This window comes from Biomphalaria glabrata, chromosome 13, assembly GCF_947242115.1.
Source record: "Biomphalaria glabrata chromosome 13, xgBioGlab47.1, whole genome shotgun sequence".
Lineage (NCBI taxonomy): Eukaryota > Metazoa > Mollusca > Gastropoda > Planorbidae > Biomphalaria > Biomphalaria glabrata.
In genome coordinates this window covers 31,066,568-31,083,627 of record NC_074723.1, presented here as the reverse complement: position 1 = coordinate 31,083,627, position 17,060 = coordinate 31,066,568, and the positions used below count along the sequence as shown (strand labels likewise).

General features: G+C 33.5%; 1 protein-coding gene across 1 annotated transcript; it reads left to right on the top strand.

Moving 5' to 3' along the window:
* Positions 1 to 3,286: 3,286 nt before the first annotated feature.
* LOC106075198 (fibrinogen C domain-containing protein 1) lies at positions 3,287 to 6,606 on the top strand. The gene is made up of 3 exons (XM_056009198.1): positions 3,287 to 3,296; positions 3,594 to 4,517; positions 5,830 to 6,606. The coding sequence occupies exons 1-3, from the start codon at positions 3,287 to 3,289 to the stop codon at positions 6,486 to 6,488; spliced, it is 1,593 nt and encodes a 530-aa protein (XP_055865173.1). The 3' UTR covers positions 6,489 to 6,606.
* Positions 6,607 to 17,060: the final 10,454 nt, after the last annotated feature.

Sequence of the window (17,060 nt, the reverse complement as noted above, 5' to 3'; positions counted from 1 at the left end):
CACCACTTTGAAACATTGTCCTTAGTATTGATTTCCTAACACCACTTTGAAACATTGTCCTTAGTATTGATTTCCTAACACCACTTTGAAACATTGTCCTAAGTATTGATTTCCTAACACCACTTTGAAACATTGTCCTAAGTATTGATTTCCTAACACCACTTTGAGACATTGTCCTTAGTATTGATTTCCTAACACCACTTTGAAACATTGTCCTTAGTATTGATTTCCTAACACCACTTTGAAACATTGTCCTTAGTATTGATTTCCTAACACCACTTTGAGACATTGTCCTTAGTATTGATTTCCTAACACCACTTTGAGACATTGTCCTTAGTATTGATTTCCTAACACCAATTTGAAACATTGTCCTTAGTATTGATTTCCTAACACCACTTTGAAACATTGTCCTTAGTATTGATTTCCTAACACCACTTTGAGACATTGTCCTTAGTATTGATTTCCTAACACCACTTTGAAACATTGTCGTTAGTATTGATTTCCTAACACCACTTTGAGACATTGTCCTTAGTACTGATTTCCTAACACCACTTTGAAACATTGTCCTTAGTACTGATTTCCTAACACCACTTTGAAACATTGTCCTAAGTATTGATTTCCTAACACCACTTTGAAACATTGTCGTAAGTATTGATTTCCTAACACCACTTTGAAACATTGTCCTAAGTATTAATTTCCTAACACCACTTTGAAACATTGTCCTAAGTATTGATTTCCTAACACCACTTTGAGACATTGTCCTAAGTATTGATTTCCTAACACCACTTTGAAACATTGTCCTTAGTATTGATTTCCTAACACCACTTTGAAACATTGTCCTTAGTATTGATTTCCTAACACCACTTTGAAACATTGTCCTAAGTATTGATTTCCTAACACCACTTTGAAACATTGTCCTAAGTATTGATTTCCTAACACCACTTTGAGACATTGTCCTTAGTATTGATTTCCTAACACCACTTTGAAACATTGTCCTTAGTATTGATTTCCTAACACCACTTTGAAACATTGTCCTTAGTATTGATTTCCTAACACCACTTTGAGACATTGTCCTTAGTATTGATTTCCTAACACCACTTTGAGACATTGTCCTTAGTATTGATTTCCTAACACCAATTTGAAACATTGTCCTTAGTATTGATTTCCTAACACCACTTTGAAACATTGTCCTTAGTATTGATTTCCTAACACCACTTTGAGACATTGTCCTTAGTATTGATTTCCTAACACCACTTTGAAACATTGTCGTTAGTATTGATTTCCTAACACCACTTTGAGACATTGTCCTTAGTACTGATTTCCTAACACCACTTTGAAACATTGTCCTTAGTACTGATTTCCTAACACCACTTTGAAACATTGTCCTAAGTATTGATTTCCTAACACCACTTTGAAACATTGTCGTAAGTATTGATTTCCTAACACCACTTTGAAACATTGTCCTAAGTATTAATTTCCTAACACCACTTTGAAACATTGTCCTAAGTATTGATTTCCTAACACCACTTTGAGACATTGTCCTAAGTATTGATTTCCTAACACCACTTTGAAACATTGTCCTTAGTACTGATTTCCTAACACCACTTTAAAATATTGTCCTTGGTATTGATTTCCTAACACCACTTCTTAATTTGGAAATTTAAATGAGTGCATTGGTTTGGATCCAATCCATAAATTCTACATTAATATTAAATTCTTAAAGGCAGACAATCCATTAAATAATTGAGCAACTCTTTGTAATTTCCCTTACACAATAAACTAAAAACATAAGCATGCATGTAAGCATGGGCGTAGCCGGGGGGGGGTGTTCTTGGGGTTCAACCCCCCCCCCCCGAAATGAAATCCCCCCCCCGCAGGGGGGTGGGGACGGAATTAAGTGACTGATTTTTGCTTTCATTATGTTTATTTTAGGTGAGATTTTAATACTAAATCATCACTTACCACAGCACAGCCGAGGCAGTTTTGAGTTAAAAACCCTCTACCAGGGGGTTTTGAATTTAAATTCCCCTACCAGGGGGTTTTGAGATTTTAAAAACCCCTATCAGGGGGTTTTGAGATACAAATCCCTCTACCAGGGGGCTTTGAGTTTAAAACCCCCTACAAGGGGTTTTGAATTTTAAACACCCTACCAAAAAAAATGCAAACAACAATCCTCAAATTCCAACAGCACAGTTGAGAAGATTTTGATTTTAAAACCAAAGGGGTTTTGAGTTTAACACCTCCCCCCTTTACCAGTTGGGGTTTGAAGCTAAAAAGTACCTCTTCAATATAAAAAAAAGCGAATTACACACTATAAAATCTATGAGCGTAGCTAAAGTGGTTTTGAGTTGAAATTCCCCTACTCCAGATGGCTTTTTCTTTAAAGTTTAAAACCCCTTCAGATAGTTTTGAGTTTAAAATTCCCCTACTTCAATATTATTTTAAAGCAAACTACAGTCACCAAATTCTATGATCTTAGCTAAATGGGGTTTGAAATTAAAAACTAAACAAAAATTAAAACAGAGATTTTTTAGTTTAAAAGCCCTCAACAGATAATTTGACGAAAAAAACGTTCCTTTTCTATATAAAATCTATAGCGAAATACAGGCATGTAATTCCAAGAGCGTAGTCAAGAAAGGTTACAAATTTCTACCAGTGGCTTGGGCTCCATTAATAAAGTGAGAATAGTCTTCTGCCGAAATTGAAAATCATTAAATGTGTCTCAACAAAGATGGCTAAGACAGATTTTAGGAGCCAGTCATAGAGATCGGGTCTAAATCAAAGAAATCATGTGCCGAACTGGGAGTCGAATCCTTAGTAAGGTTGTGACAGAGCGTCGCATGAGGTTTTGCGGGACATGTTTTCTGACAAAATGAATTACGCAAAATAAGAGTTGCGGAAACAGCTTGCCGGAAAATGCGCCGAACGGCGCGAGAGGGTCTAAGTCAGTAAGAAAAGCACATTAGGTTTTTGAAAAAAAACTTTTTAATAGCAGGATAATATCACTGTAGATACCTCAGAATATGCATTTTGTTGGCTTTCAATACCAGAAATAGTGCTCTGCGGCGCGCGCTGGGGGAGCGCTGCGAACTCCCCCAGACCTCCTTGCTAGCTAGGGCGGGGAGTCTACAATAAACGTCAGAATATAATAAAGATTAATTATGTACACACACACACACACACACATATATATATGTATAATTATTTCCGCGGGGGGGGGGGGGAGGTCGGGGGGGGGGGGTCCCCCCCCCAAAACCCTCCCCGAAAAAAAATCCTGGCTACGCCCATGCATGTAAGTAACCCTGTCAGACCAATAAAAAACAATAAAACAACTCGGCAACGAGGCCTTCTTCAGTTACAAAACAAACAAAAAAAACAACTTACAAAAAAATAGAGTTAGTTAAACTAATCTGTTTGATGTTGCTTTTTACCGAGGCAGAAAAAAATGAGATTCGTTGGGAAATACTGCATTCCTAACTAATCCTCGGACTCGAAGACAAGCCTTGTAGAATATATACTTTAAAAGATAATTCTTATGTTTATGTAAATTTTAACATTAATTTATAACATTTTGAAATATCATTTATTTACAGAGACAAATAGTGTCATTGCTACCATCAATAAAGATCAGCCCATCGTCACAACCAAACAAGAGAGTAATTTTAACATTGCTAAAGGAGAACTTTCTGACACCAAAACAAAAGCATCATTTATTGAAATTTCTTGGAGCTATTTAAAATCTTCAGAGTCTGGAAAATATTTTTGTGGAGCTCATGTCATGAAACCTGATGGAAGATCTGAACGGTTGAATGAGATGTTAGCAATTATAGTTTCAAATCCAACATTTGATGATTTGGTCAAAATAATACCGAAACTATTGAGACAGGCTGACAAAGAGAAGAAAAATATACTAGAAAATAAACAGAATATTTATCACATTAAAGTAGATATCAAAAGTAAACAAGAAAATATTATAAGCATAAAAGATGAATTGGACACTAACAGTCAAAACATTAAAAGCATTACAGATGATCTGAATGCTAACAAACAAAGCACTTTAAGCTATATTGATGAATTGAATAGTCTCAGACAAACGGTCAACAATATACAAGGTGACATAAGTATTTGCAAAGAAAGTATTAAAAAAATTTCCAGTGATTTAGATACTAACAAACGAAGCATTGCAAGACATAATGATGAATTAAATACTCTCAGGCAAATTGTAGACAGTCTAAAAGATGACTTAAGAACCAACAAACAAAGTCTACAAGACATTACAGATGAAGTAAATACTAAAAAAGAAAATATAAATCAGTTGAAAGAGGACTTGGAATCAAACAAACAGAAGATACAAAACATTACACAAGAAGTGAATACTAACAGACAAAGCATAATAAACTTAAATAAAGATGTGAACACCAGTCAACAAAATTTAAGCAAGTTAGAAGCGGATCTAGAGACACAATTAACAAATCTGTCAACTGCTTTGACACAAATAAATGAGAAGATTGAGAAAGGTAAAGATTTTTTATATATTTTTTTTTAATTGACTTAAGTTGTTTTTTTAAAACATATTCAAAACACATTGAGCCGATTCTGAAAATGGTGAGCGTGTCCATTAGGGATGCACAATGTGCAGAGTATCGAGAAGGATGTGGACGGACGAGCTATTCGGGCTATCAAAGCGTCTTGATTTACAGAATCTAGTTAGTGCTACTGATGTTACGCATTTCCCGAAATAATGTATATCTGCATACAGTTTTTTTTTTAAATACTACACACTTAGCGCCTACATTTCTTATAAATTTAAAAAGATAACGTTAATGTGAATATATTCGAATGAATCTAAAAATGGGGCAATCACTACGCTTTCAGTTTTATAGTTTAAATGTCAAATTATATACGAAATGTTTTTGTTATGGCTGGGTTATTTTACGATCTTGTACACTTTACAGTTACCCGGTACACAGTTATTATCTTGTGTTGTGTAACAAAACCATCAAAAATTATTTAAAGTCAAGAATCATTAGAATAAAAAGGGGAGCAGGGTTATAGTGCTGGAAACTTTTGTCAAAGGAATGAAGTGAAATTTTAAATCTGTGTCCCCGCAAGCACAAGATATACAACAACCGTTGTTAAATCTCATGCTGACAGGGTCTATGAATGAAAAGACACAACATCATTTATTCCTGGAAATCAAGCCATGTCATCCTGTTATAATAATGTAATGTTGGCGTTCACTTGGATTAGTCAATGGAGAATTCAACTCAATTTCCAGCCATCGTCTTGTTTTAAATTTCTTTAGTAATATTGTTGTTTGTGTAAGGAGTTTTCTTTTAAATTATTTGTCACTGTAAATCAAACTAAATAACCTATTTTCGATAAAGACGTTTATGAAATACATTACACTATTTTAGTGACGAGATTAAATTATTGAATTTTTAAATTTGTGTATATTAGAAAATGTATTCACTTTCAACAGAATTACAGTAGCTAACAAACACAGACTTTGAAGATCTAAAATGTTCAAGAATCCAATCTAGTTTTTGCAGCCGAAACATTTATATAGCTCCTCTTTTGTGGTCGAAGATAATCACATTTTTCATTTTCTATGGACTCAAACATCTCTGTAAAGTTCAACGTAATTTATGGGCGAATTAAAGATTATATAAACGCTAGAAATAATTTTTATAATATTTTTGTTACGTTGCATTTTTCTGTGCATGTGTATGAGACTTCAGCTGTATCATACAATTCTCTTTATATTTACTTAATGCAGATCGATATTTCTATAAAGACTTTATGTTGTATTTAATTGTTTTTAAACAGGACCACCAATATCTTGTCGTGACATCAGCGATACGCAAAACCACGTAATAGTAAAGTTATTGTCCGGGTTAAAGGTCATGTGTGACACGAAAACAGACGGTGGCGGATGGATTATCTTTCAGAGAAGAATCAACGGAAAAGTAGATTTCTATAGAGACTGGAAGGAGTATCGTGACGGCTTTGGAGATTACAACATTGGTGAATTTTATCTGGGCAATGAAAATATTTTTAAGCTAACTTCAACTGAAGAATATGATTTAAGAATAGATTTAGAATTTAACAACACAAAATATTTTACGCAATATAACAACAAGACATACTTTGCACAGTACGAAAACTTTAAAGTATTGAGTGAGACTGATAAATATAAACTACAGATAGGAAACTATTCAGGAAATGCTGGAGATGACTTATCACCTCATAATAACATGTTCTTTACTACTTTTGATAGAGATAACGATGTGGCCAGTGACTTAAACTGTGCAGAACAATGTTCAGGTGCCTGGTGGTATAAAAGTTGTCATGATTCTAATCTAAATGGTCAATGGGGACGTAATTCATATAAGGGAATGAACTGGGAACAATTAACTAGATACTCTAACAGTGTTTATTTTAGCGAGATGAAAATAAGAGAAAGAGAGAAAAACTATTTTAATTAAGAAGAGCAAAGCCTATCAACAAAGAAGTAGTTAGATATTATAAAAAAACATCAACATATTGAAAGTGTTTTGATTGGCGCGTGTTTCATTTGCTATTTCCTAACTATTTAAAAAGAAAAGTTTTTTTTCTCTTATAAAGATAGGAAGTCATACAATACACATAGGTACACAGTGGCAAAGTAATTTTAAATATATGATAATAAATTGTAGGCGACTTTTCTAGTATCTAAAGTGGATAATTATAAAAAAGATTTGTTGATTAAATCTTTTAGGAATATTTTATTAATTTTAATGTTAAGCCTTTCTGTTTTGCAATTTAGAGTCTCAAAAACATATATCTAAATGTTATTTTGAACACAACACATATGGTAATACATTTTTCTGACAGTATATTCTTAACAGTTAAATAAAAAAAATAGTATATATGTATATAATAAAATATATAATGAACCATAATATGATGGTATAAAAATACCACGGGACATTATGCCTTCCTCACTCCTCTTCTAACTCAAAGTCAAGTCTTATTATTATTAACCCTGACCCTAATTTAATACAATAAATGTATTATAGAAATATCAATTATATAATATTATCAATTATCTATCAACTGCTATGCTAATTACAATTAAGGTGCAGAGGTGATAGAAGTAAAATAGGATTGAGGATCGGCCAATCTTTATAACTATTACAAGAGTTCTAAATTGAATGTTATTATTTATGTCGAATAAAATTCATTGTATGTTGAAGTTTGTGTTGTGTGTTGTGTTTTTTTTTCTACGACTTATAAAGTTTAAGACAAAATTAATTGACTGTTAATTATAATTAAATTCAATAGCCACAAAATTACTTGACTGTTAATTATAATTAAATTCAATAGCCACAAAATTACTTGACTGTTAATTATAATTAAATTCAATAGCCACAAAATTACTTGACTGTTAATTATAATTAAATTCAATAGCCACAAAATTACTTGACTGTTAATTATAATTAAATTCAATAGCCACAAAATTACTTGACTGTTAATTATAATTAAATTCAATAGCCACAAAATTACTTGACTGTTAATTATAATTAAATTCAATAGCCACAAAATTACTTGACTGTTAATTATAATTAAATTCAATAGCCACAAAATTACTTGACTGTTAATTATAATTAAATTCAATAGCCACAAAATTACTTGACTGTTAATTATAATTAAATTCAATAGCCACAAAATTACTTGACTGTTAATTATAATTAAATTCAATAGCCACACAATTACTTGACTGTTAATTATAATTAAATTCAATAGCCACAAAATTACTTGACTGTTAATTATAATTAAATTCAATAGCCACAAAATTACTTGACTGTTAATTATAATTAAATTCAATAGCCACAAAATTACTTGACTGTTAATTATAATTAAATTCAATAGCCACAAAATTACTTGACTGTTAATTATAATTAAATTCAATAGCCACAAAATTACTTGACTGTTAATTATAATTAAATTCAATAGCCACACAATTACTTGACTGTTAATTATAATTAAATTCAATAGCCACAAAATTACTTGACTGTTAATTATAATTAAATTCAATAGCCACAAAATTACTTGACTGTTAATTATAATTAAATTCAATAGCCACAAAATTACTTGACTGTTAATTATAATTAAATTCAATAGCCACAAAATTACTTGACTGTTAATTATAATTAAATTCAATAGCCACAAAATTACTTGACTGTTAATTATAATTAAATTCAATAGCCACAAAATTACTTGACTGTTAATTATAATTAAATTCAGTAGTCACAAAATTAATTGTTATAGTAGGAAAAAGAGTATGCCTCAAAATAACAATAAAGTACTTCAATTAATCAAGTAACAAAATGGAGACAGACCATAAACAGAGTAGTTTCTTCTTAATATCTTAGAATTGTAGTCAGTGTCTCAGGTGGAACACATAAATACATTAAACGTCGTATAAACCTAGTGCGTCGGAAATGTCACACCTTCAACCATATTGGAAATCTAAAATAACTTTCTTTAACTTTAATGTCAAGGCAAAACTAACAACAACACTGAGAACAACTGAATCGACAAAACAAATACAAACCTTTATCAAGAGATGTCTGGGAAATAACTTAAAAAAATACACTGATAGACAAAATAGTTGGTTTATTACCATGTTCAACAACAAAAAAAAAGTAAAGATGTGTTCACTTTTCCTGGTAGATTCTACATTCAGAGTCTCATTTCATAAACACACAAATGTTAAAGTCATGATAACAATCCGTCATAGAAAAAGTGAGGGCTTAAATGTAGGTAAAGATACATTTTTTCAACCTTTTTTTTTAATTTTGTGTAGAAGGAGGATTTCTACACTTTGTGCCGACATTTCGGCAGGCCGGATGGAACAACGTCGGTGGCCGGATCTGCCCAGCGGGCCATATTTTGGGCATCACTGAACACAAAACACACACAGGACTCACAAGATAGCAACAAGACACACACAAGACACACATAAGACTTAAAAATGACTCACACAAAATAAACACACAAGACACACACACACAAGACACACACACAAGACACACACACACAAGACACACACACACAAGACACATAGACACAAAACAAATGAATGAATATAAATACCAGAGAGCAAGTCTGAGAAATGCATTTCTAAAAAAAACTAGAATACAAACTTCTGGTTAAAAACCATTCAAACGACTCATTTCTAGAACCCATGATTGCATGACTCCATCTTGCTTATTTCTCTTAGTGACTTTACAAGTTTAAGAGTAGCTTATTCCACTTAGTTTTGCCACGGTCTGTGTTATATAAGATAAGATAAGAAGGTTTGTGACACACATATTTTCCGAGCTGTTTTAAGTAAGCTTTAATAGTCGTGTTTTTCTGTCCTACTGTCTGACAGGTAGATCGCCATCTCCTCAACATCAGTGACAATTGGGGAAAAAATTGGAGCGCAAGTTTAAAGATTCAGCTGGGTAACAACTCTGTATCCGGGAACAACACCCGGTTCTGAAGCCATGCGCTTTACCGCTAAGCTACCCGCCTCCCCAGGCCTAAATGAAGTGTTGTAATTAATATAATGGTTTTATTAAGGCTTAATCTGTTATTCGATTCCTCAAAGTGAATAGTGTAAATGCACCCTTGTGGTGCTTATTTTTTTATACAATTTTTTTTACAAGATTACTATTCGTTTTAAATTAGGTCTAACGTATAATGCATACTAAATAGTTTTTTCTTTAAAAAAAAACTGCTTGCATAAAGGATTTTAAAAATTATATTTTTTTGCTTTTAAAAAAAAAAGAGTAGCCCTTGCATTAGAACTTTGAATGGTCTAAAATATTGTAATGTCGATCTTTATATATATTTTCGAGTTTACGAGATCTAAACGGGACGGACAGACAGGTGGACATACATTTTACACAAAACAAATAGCGTCTTTTCCCCTTTCGGGGGCCACTAATAAAATACTTAGAAACAAAAATAAAGGCGCATTCCTCGTTCCATATGCTAGGACAAATTTGTACAAATGCTTCTTCTTCCCTAGTGCTATTACAGCATGGAATAAATTGCTTGAGCCAGCCAGGAAAACTAATGTTCTTGTGTCGCTACACCAGTGACTTAGCAGAATTTAAGTCATTGGTCAATATGCATGACTACAAGCATGACGCATAGAACGTAATCATCCTCTTTTTGAAGTAAAGTATATTAGATAAAACTACTTTTGATGGCTTTAAAGAGAGGCAGTTTTTATGGACGTAGACATTTAATTTGACGACATTCGACGGTTCACTTCGTTATTATAAAACTTCTTGTTCGACATTTAAAATTAGAGTAGACTAACTTGTATTGTTGGCTTTTCGAAAGTATGTTATTTGATTTCGTTATTTCAGTGTTACCTCCATTTGACTTAGCTACATAAGACACAGATAACACTTCAATCAAAGTTAAAAGTGAATTTGCAGGGTAAAAAGTCGTGGAGTCTTTTATACCAAGCGCCCCAATAGTCACTTCATCTATCATCACTAAGCCTGTTATATTTTCTTTTTTTATTCTATCTACCCATATGGCATCGCGTTGCTACTCAAGTTACATTTCTTAAATCTATTAAATATATATCATAGTAAATTTTTCCTTTTAGACCAAGTGATCTATAGGGCAGTGTTACGACACAAGACTCTTTGAAATAATAATAGACTCTCAGGTTATTACTCTATAAATACTTTAATATTACAACAAGTTATGTAAATACGAACATTTCATTTCTCTTCCTGTCAATCTCTCCCGGCTTCCCCTTTTCAACATCACTTCCATTCATTACACAAATTCGCACCATTATTCATGCACACCGTGCTGCGCTACGACCGTAACACCCCCCTTGTTTGCAAAGTTCGATGTACATCGAACGTCTTTTAAATATCAAATAAAATTATAAATCACTGTTCAATATAATTATATTATCTTCATTAATTCTCATTCTTTTAAACCAGGTAAAAGCCAACAACAACAACAAAAATAAACAACCTCCAACAGCAATATTAAATATCACCATTCTTTACATTATTATTTTAGGTTCAAAATTACTTACATCCATCCCAATGTATAATGTCCAGGCTTCCCCAACGAACCAATCAGAATAAATCTCATAATTCACAATTATAAACTATAAGTAACTATGTAACTGTAATACTATATTTTACATTTCTAACAATGGTTTCATCAAATTCTCAATACAACACCATATATTAATATCTCGACACCTCACACATGTAACAAAGCTTCGTCAGTCCATACATTCTTCGATTACATATACATGTAATATGTGTATATTTACAAAATGTTCCAATCTGTTAAAGATGTCTATTCATTACACTGCTATTCATTGTGTTCTCACCAAAATGATTTTACTGACATTATTCTTTTAACCAACCAATAGAAACAAAATTGACGTGGCCTAGCTCTTTTCCTCCTTAGGTACACCGTGATAATGTGTCAGCTATCACATTGTCTTTCCCTGGTATTGTCCTGACCTCAAAGTTATAATCCATAATTTGCAATGCCCACCTGGCTATTCTGTTGTTCCCTAGTTTATTTGTATTAATGAAGGCCAAGGGAGCGTGATCCGTCCATAGTTCAAATTTAGCTCCCATTAGATAGAACCCTAATTTTGTTATACACCATACAATGGCTAGTCCTTCCTTTTCAATGGTGGCATATTTCAACTCAGATGCTGTCAGTTTTCTACTCACATATAAAACAGGATGTGGGACACCATTCCATTTTTGCATTAGACAGCCTCCTATTGCAATGGCTGATGCATCTGTAGCCAAAATAAATTCCTTAGTATTGTCAGGTAATTTCAAAATCGGTGCCCCAGAAAAGAAAGTTTTAATTATGTCCAGTGCTTCTTGACATTCCTCCGTCCAAACTATATTGTTAGGTTTTCCTTTCTTTGTTAGATTTGTTAGTGGTTCAATTATTTCTGAAAAATTTGAGATAAATTTTCTATAAAAGTTGCATAGACCCAAAAGGCTTCTAATTTGCTTCTTTGTCTTTGGTACCTTAATGTCCAATATTTTTGATACAGTTCTTCTAATGGTGTAATGTACTCATTTTTAATCTTATACCCCAAAAATGAAATTTCACTTAGGCCAATTTTTATTTTTGTTGGTTTCAATGTTAAATTGTTTTCTTTGATAATTTTAAAAACCTCTCCAAGGCTTTGTATATGCTCATCCCATTGCTCACTAAAAATGCATATATCATCTAAATAACAAATTGTGTCTCTTCTATGGCTGAATAATTTGGCCATCATTCTGTTAAACGTAGCTGGAGCATTTACCAAGCCAAAGCTCATCACATTCCATTGATATATGCCCGAAGGTGTCTTAAATGCCGATAATGGTTTAGCTTCTTGTTTTAGAGGTACTTGCCAGTATCCTCTTGACAGATCCAACGTGCTAAAAATCTTTGCATTTTTTAGCTTAGTAAACATTTCTTCTGCTTGTGGCATTGGAAATGGGTCAAATTCTGTGACTTTATTCAACTGTCGATAATCCACACACAATCTTAAGTTACCACACTTTTTTTTAACAAGCACGACTGGTGCAGCCCATGGTGAACTAGATGGTTCTATCACTCCAAGTGTTAGTAGCTCGTCAATTTCCTTCTGTAATGTTTCTCTATGGTGTAATGGGATCGTATATTGTGGCAGTTTATTCGGTACTTTGCCGGTTAACTTGATATCATGTTCTATAATACTTGTTTTTCCAGGTAAATCCGTAAAAATATTCTTATAATCCTCAATTAGTGCCTTGATTTCTTTAGCTCTATCAATAGAAACTCCATCCACCATAACATCCTTCCATGTTTGCCTACTTTCTGTTGCCACTGTCTCTATTGGTCTAAACCTTTCCTCTGTCTCCATTTCTTCCGTCACACAGGCACTCATTGTCATTAAACTCATCCTTACTCCTTTCTTCACTTCTTTGTCTTGGTGTCAATTCTTTTAACAAATCCACATGAAATATTTTTAACATCGAATCAATGTCTATTTCATAATCCATGTCGCTAATTTTCCTTGCTACTTTGTATGGTCCCAGCCAATCTGTGCCCGAAGCATTATTGTTATCCTTATGTAAGACCAAAACATCTTGTCCTACCTCTAATTCCGTCATTTTTCTATGTTCATTCACTCTGGAATGTGTTAATTCATTTCTCTCTAGCATCTGTCTATCCGCTTCTTCACATGCCTTTATAATCTGATTTCTAGTTTCTGTCACAATATCATAACTGTCATTAGTTACTATATGATCATGTGGGATTATCAAATCTTTCAATATTGTCATTGGACCTCGTGGATTTCCTCCATAAATCATTTGAAATGGTGAAAACCCTGTTATTTCATTACGCCTCTCCCTGTATGCAAATAGTATTGACGGTATTGCCATATCCCACTCTTTGGGTTTATCATCCATTACTTTATATAATGCTTTCTTTAGATTGACATTAAAACGTTCACAAGTGCTCTGTGGATAATACGAGGTTGTAAACCTTTGCTGGATCCCAAACATGTTCAAGAATGTTGTAGCCAATTGATAGTTGAATTGAGTCCTCCTATCTGACAATATTTCTCTAGGAAATCCAAATCTTGTAAACAACGTATATAATGCTTGTACTATATCTCTGGCTTCAATTTGTTTGAGTGGGATAGCTTCCGGCCATCTGGAGCACACGTCTATCACAGTTAGGATATAACGGTGATCCCTATTTGATACCACTGGCATTGGACCGATTAAATCAATCGCTATTTTACTAAATGGTCTATCTGGTACATCCACCCTTTGTAATGGTGCTTTTATGTTTCTTGCTCCTTTTCTAGAACATAGTTGGCATGAAGTCACATAACTTTTTATGTCCTTATTAATTGATGGCCAATAAAAATTCTGAAATATTCTTAGTTTCGTTTTGTGTAGTCCCAGATGTCCTGTGTGTGCTATATCGTGCCCATTTTCCATTACAAGTTGCCTGAATTCTCTGGGTACCACAAACTGGATTACTTTTTTTTCATGCCATTCAATCTCTCTAACAAGAGTTCCTCTTTCTACATAGAATCTTCCTCCTCTACCTCCTTTCTTTGCTAGTTGGCGTAACTCTGGATCATTTTTTTGTTTTGTGATAAATTTTTCTTTGTTAAATCCTATGTCTTTGATTTCAATTGTTTCTGTGTTTTCATGTTGTTCTTCATCTTGCTCTTTTTCCTTAGTTGATAACTCGAACAACTTTGCCAAATCTCCTTCCTCTACATCTTTACTACAGGATCGAGTAGTGGCCATTCCACAACAATTTTTCCAAACTGCTATCTCATTTTCCGTGCACTTCTTTATGTTTGGTATATTGCCAATAATCAAATCAATTTGATCATGGTCTATAACACATGCCTCTACGATCCCGGTATAATACGGTGTTTTAATGTTCACTCGGGCCACGGGTAATCGAACTGTTTTACCATCAAACATAATACATGCTTTGTTTTTTCCAGTATATTCATGATCTTCAACCAATTTTCGGTTTATTCCAACAATAGTGCTCCCAGTGTCCCTTATCGTTCTTGCAGCCTTATTTCCTACAAATGTTTGAAAACAATCTAGACTTCCCGAACTCGACAATAACGACAAACTTTGATCTCTTCCATTTCTTCTGCCGTCATATCTTCCCTGTCTGTTTCCTTGATATCTTCCTTGATATCTGTAGCTATTATACTGGCCTTGTCTACTATCTATTTGGCTCCTTCCTTGTCCTCTAAACCTATTCTGTCCTTCATATCTAAATCTTCTATTGTTGCTATAACTGTCTTGTGTTTCTCTAGCTCTATTAAATGCTACTATTTCTTCAATATCGCTACCTCTGTTTAACTTTTTTTCAGGATGTGCCACTTTGTAAGCCCTTATTAATTTTACAATCTCATCTACAGATTTTGGCTTTCTCTCCAGCAGGAATATTTTTAGTTCGTCCTGACTCTCATAAATGACTTTATCCAGCATAAGAAATACCTTTAGTCCATTAAACGTCTTCTCTATTTTTGATGACTCTGTCCAATTGTCAAAGTAGCTATTCATCTTGTCTAAAAATGTTTGGGGATCCTCGTTGGTTTCAATGGTGCAATTAACATATTGTTGACGATAAAACGCCTCAGTTTTTCCAAATGTTCGTAGTAATTGCTCCTTTACTATTTGGTAATTATTCTGATTCATGCAGATCTTTGACGGTACCTCCGCTGCAAATGACTTCGATAACAAAAATGTCCATTTATCTTCAGGAAAAGCCAATTCTTTCATTTCAATTTCAAACTTCTTTAAGAAAATATCTATGTCTATTTTATTCTCATCAAACATTGTACCTTTATATTTTGCCAATTTATTTCCAGACACGTCATTTTTCTTTCCAGTACCTTCATCTTTAGCTTTTCCTTTTTTTATTTCCAACTTTTCTTTCTCTATGGCTAACCTTTCTTTCTCCATAGCTAGCTTCTCTTTCTCAATTTCTTTATCCTTAACTAATTTCTCTTTACTGATAGCCAACTTCTCTTTCTCTATTTCTTTATCCATGGCTAACTTCTCTTTCTCTATTTCCTTTTCCATAACTAACTTCTCTTTCTCTCTTTCTTTTTCCATGGCTAACTTCTCTTTCTCTATTTCCTTTTCCATGGCTAACTTCTCTTTCTCTATTTCCTTTTCCTTGACTAGTTTCTCTCTTTCTATTAATCTTTCTTGTACATATTTTCTCAGCTCTGCTCCTTCTAATTCCAATAGTCTCCCTTCTTCTTTCAAAGCAACTATTTCAGCTTTATCCGCCATTTTTAATTTTTCTTTATCGAGTTATCTGACCATATCCATTAAATATATTTGATTCTCATATACTTAATGCTTGGACCCAACAATGTTCATATCTAAATGTAATGTAATGAACCAAACGTTTAATGTTATTCGAATACAAATATGTATCTACTTCCCGGAATACTCTTCTTCCTGCTGGTATAACTTCCAATGCTAGTATATATTCTCCGCCGGTGATATGAATCTTTCGTTTTTTGTTTATATGCCGTGGTCAGTGTATATCCGTTAGTCCTAAATGGGCACTGTTCTCCACCGTAGTCAAAATTCACTAGTGTTGCCCACGGCAGTGCCAATAATCGTACAAATTTCCATATTGAATGTTAAAGGTTATTGTTGAGAACTATGACCCGCCAGACCAATGAAGATGTACGTTTTCACATTGGTGAATGTAGAGAATGGGCCGTCATAATAATTATAATGATATAAATCTAGATTTAAATGTTAATCCAATTGATTAATTCAGCAATAATATTTTTAGTTAAGTTTCAACTAAAGGTTTATGTTTACCAGTGAGTCTAGTACATAGCTTTAGAGATTTAGATGACGCTAACTTTCTCAATCTTAATAGATCTAGAGATCTAGAGATTTTGTTACACTTTGTAGTACTAGTAATACCTCCGTAGACAGGAATTAGTTAACGTTATAACGCAGGTCTTGCCTTTTCCGTTGGGCGCCACTTGTTACGACACAAGACTCTTTGAAATAATAATAGACTCTCAGGTTATTACTCTATATATACTTTAATATTACAACAAGTTATGTAAATACGAACATTTCATTTCTCTTCCTGTCAATCTCTCCCGGCTTCCCCTTTTCAACATCCCTTCCATTCATTACACAAATTCGCACCATTATTCATGCACACCGTGCTGCACTACGACCGTAACAGGCAGATAATGTTAAGGTCGTCTATTTATTTGGCCAACGGTTAACGAGCATGGTGATGTGTCCAGCACAATGACCAACCGCATTTACTTTTTCCAGTCTAACGTCAGGTACCCATAAAGTTTGGTGGACTTAGATATCTCTAAATTAAATCCTTGTCTTCCACAATAATTCGAATCCGGGACCTCGAAAGTCAAACGCTTTACCGCTCAGCTACTTTACCTCCAGTACAAGATAATAGAAACATATTTTCATTTCTTGGGT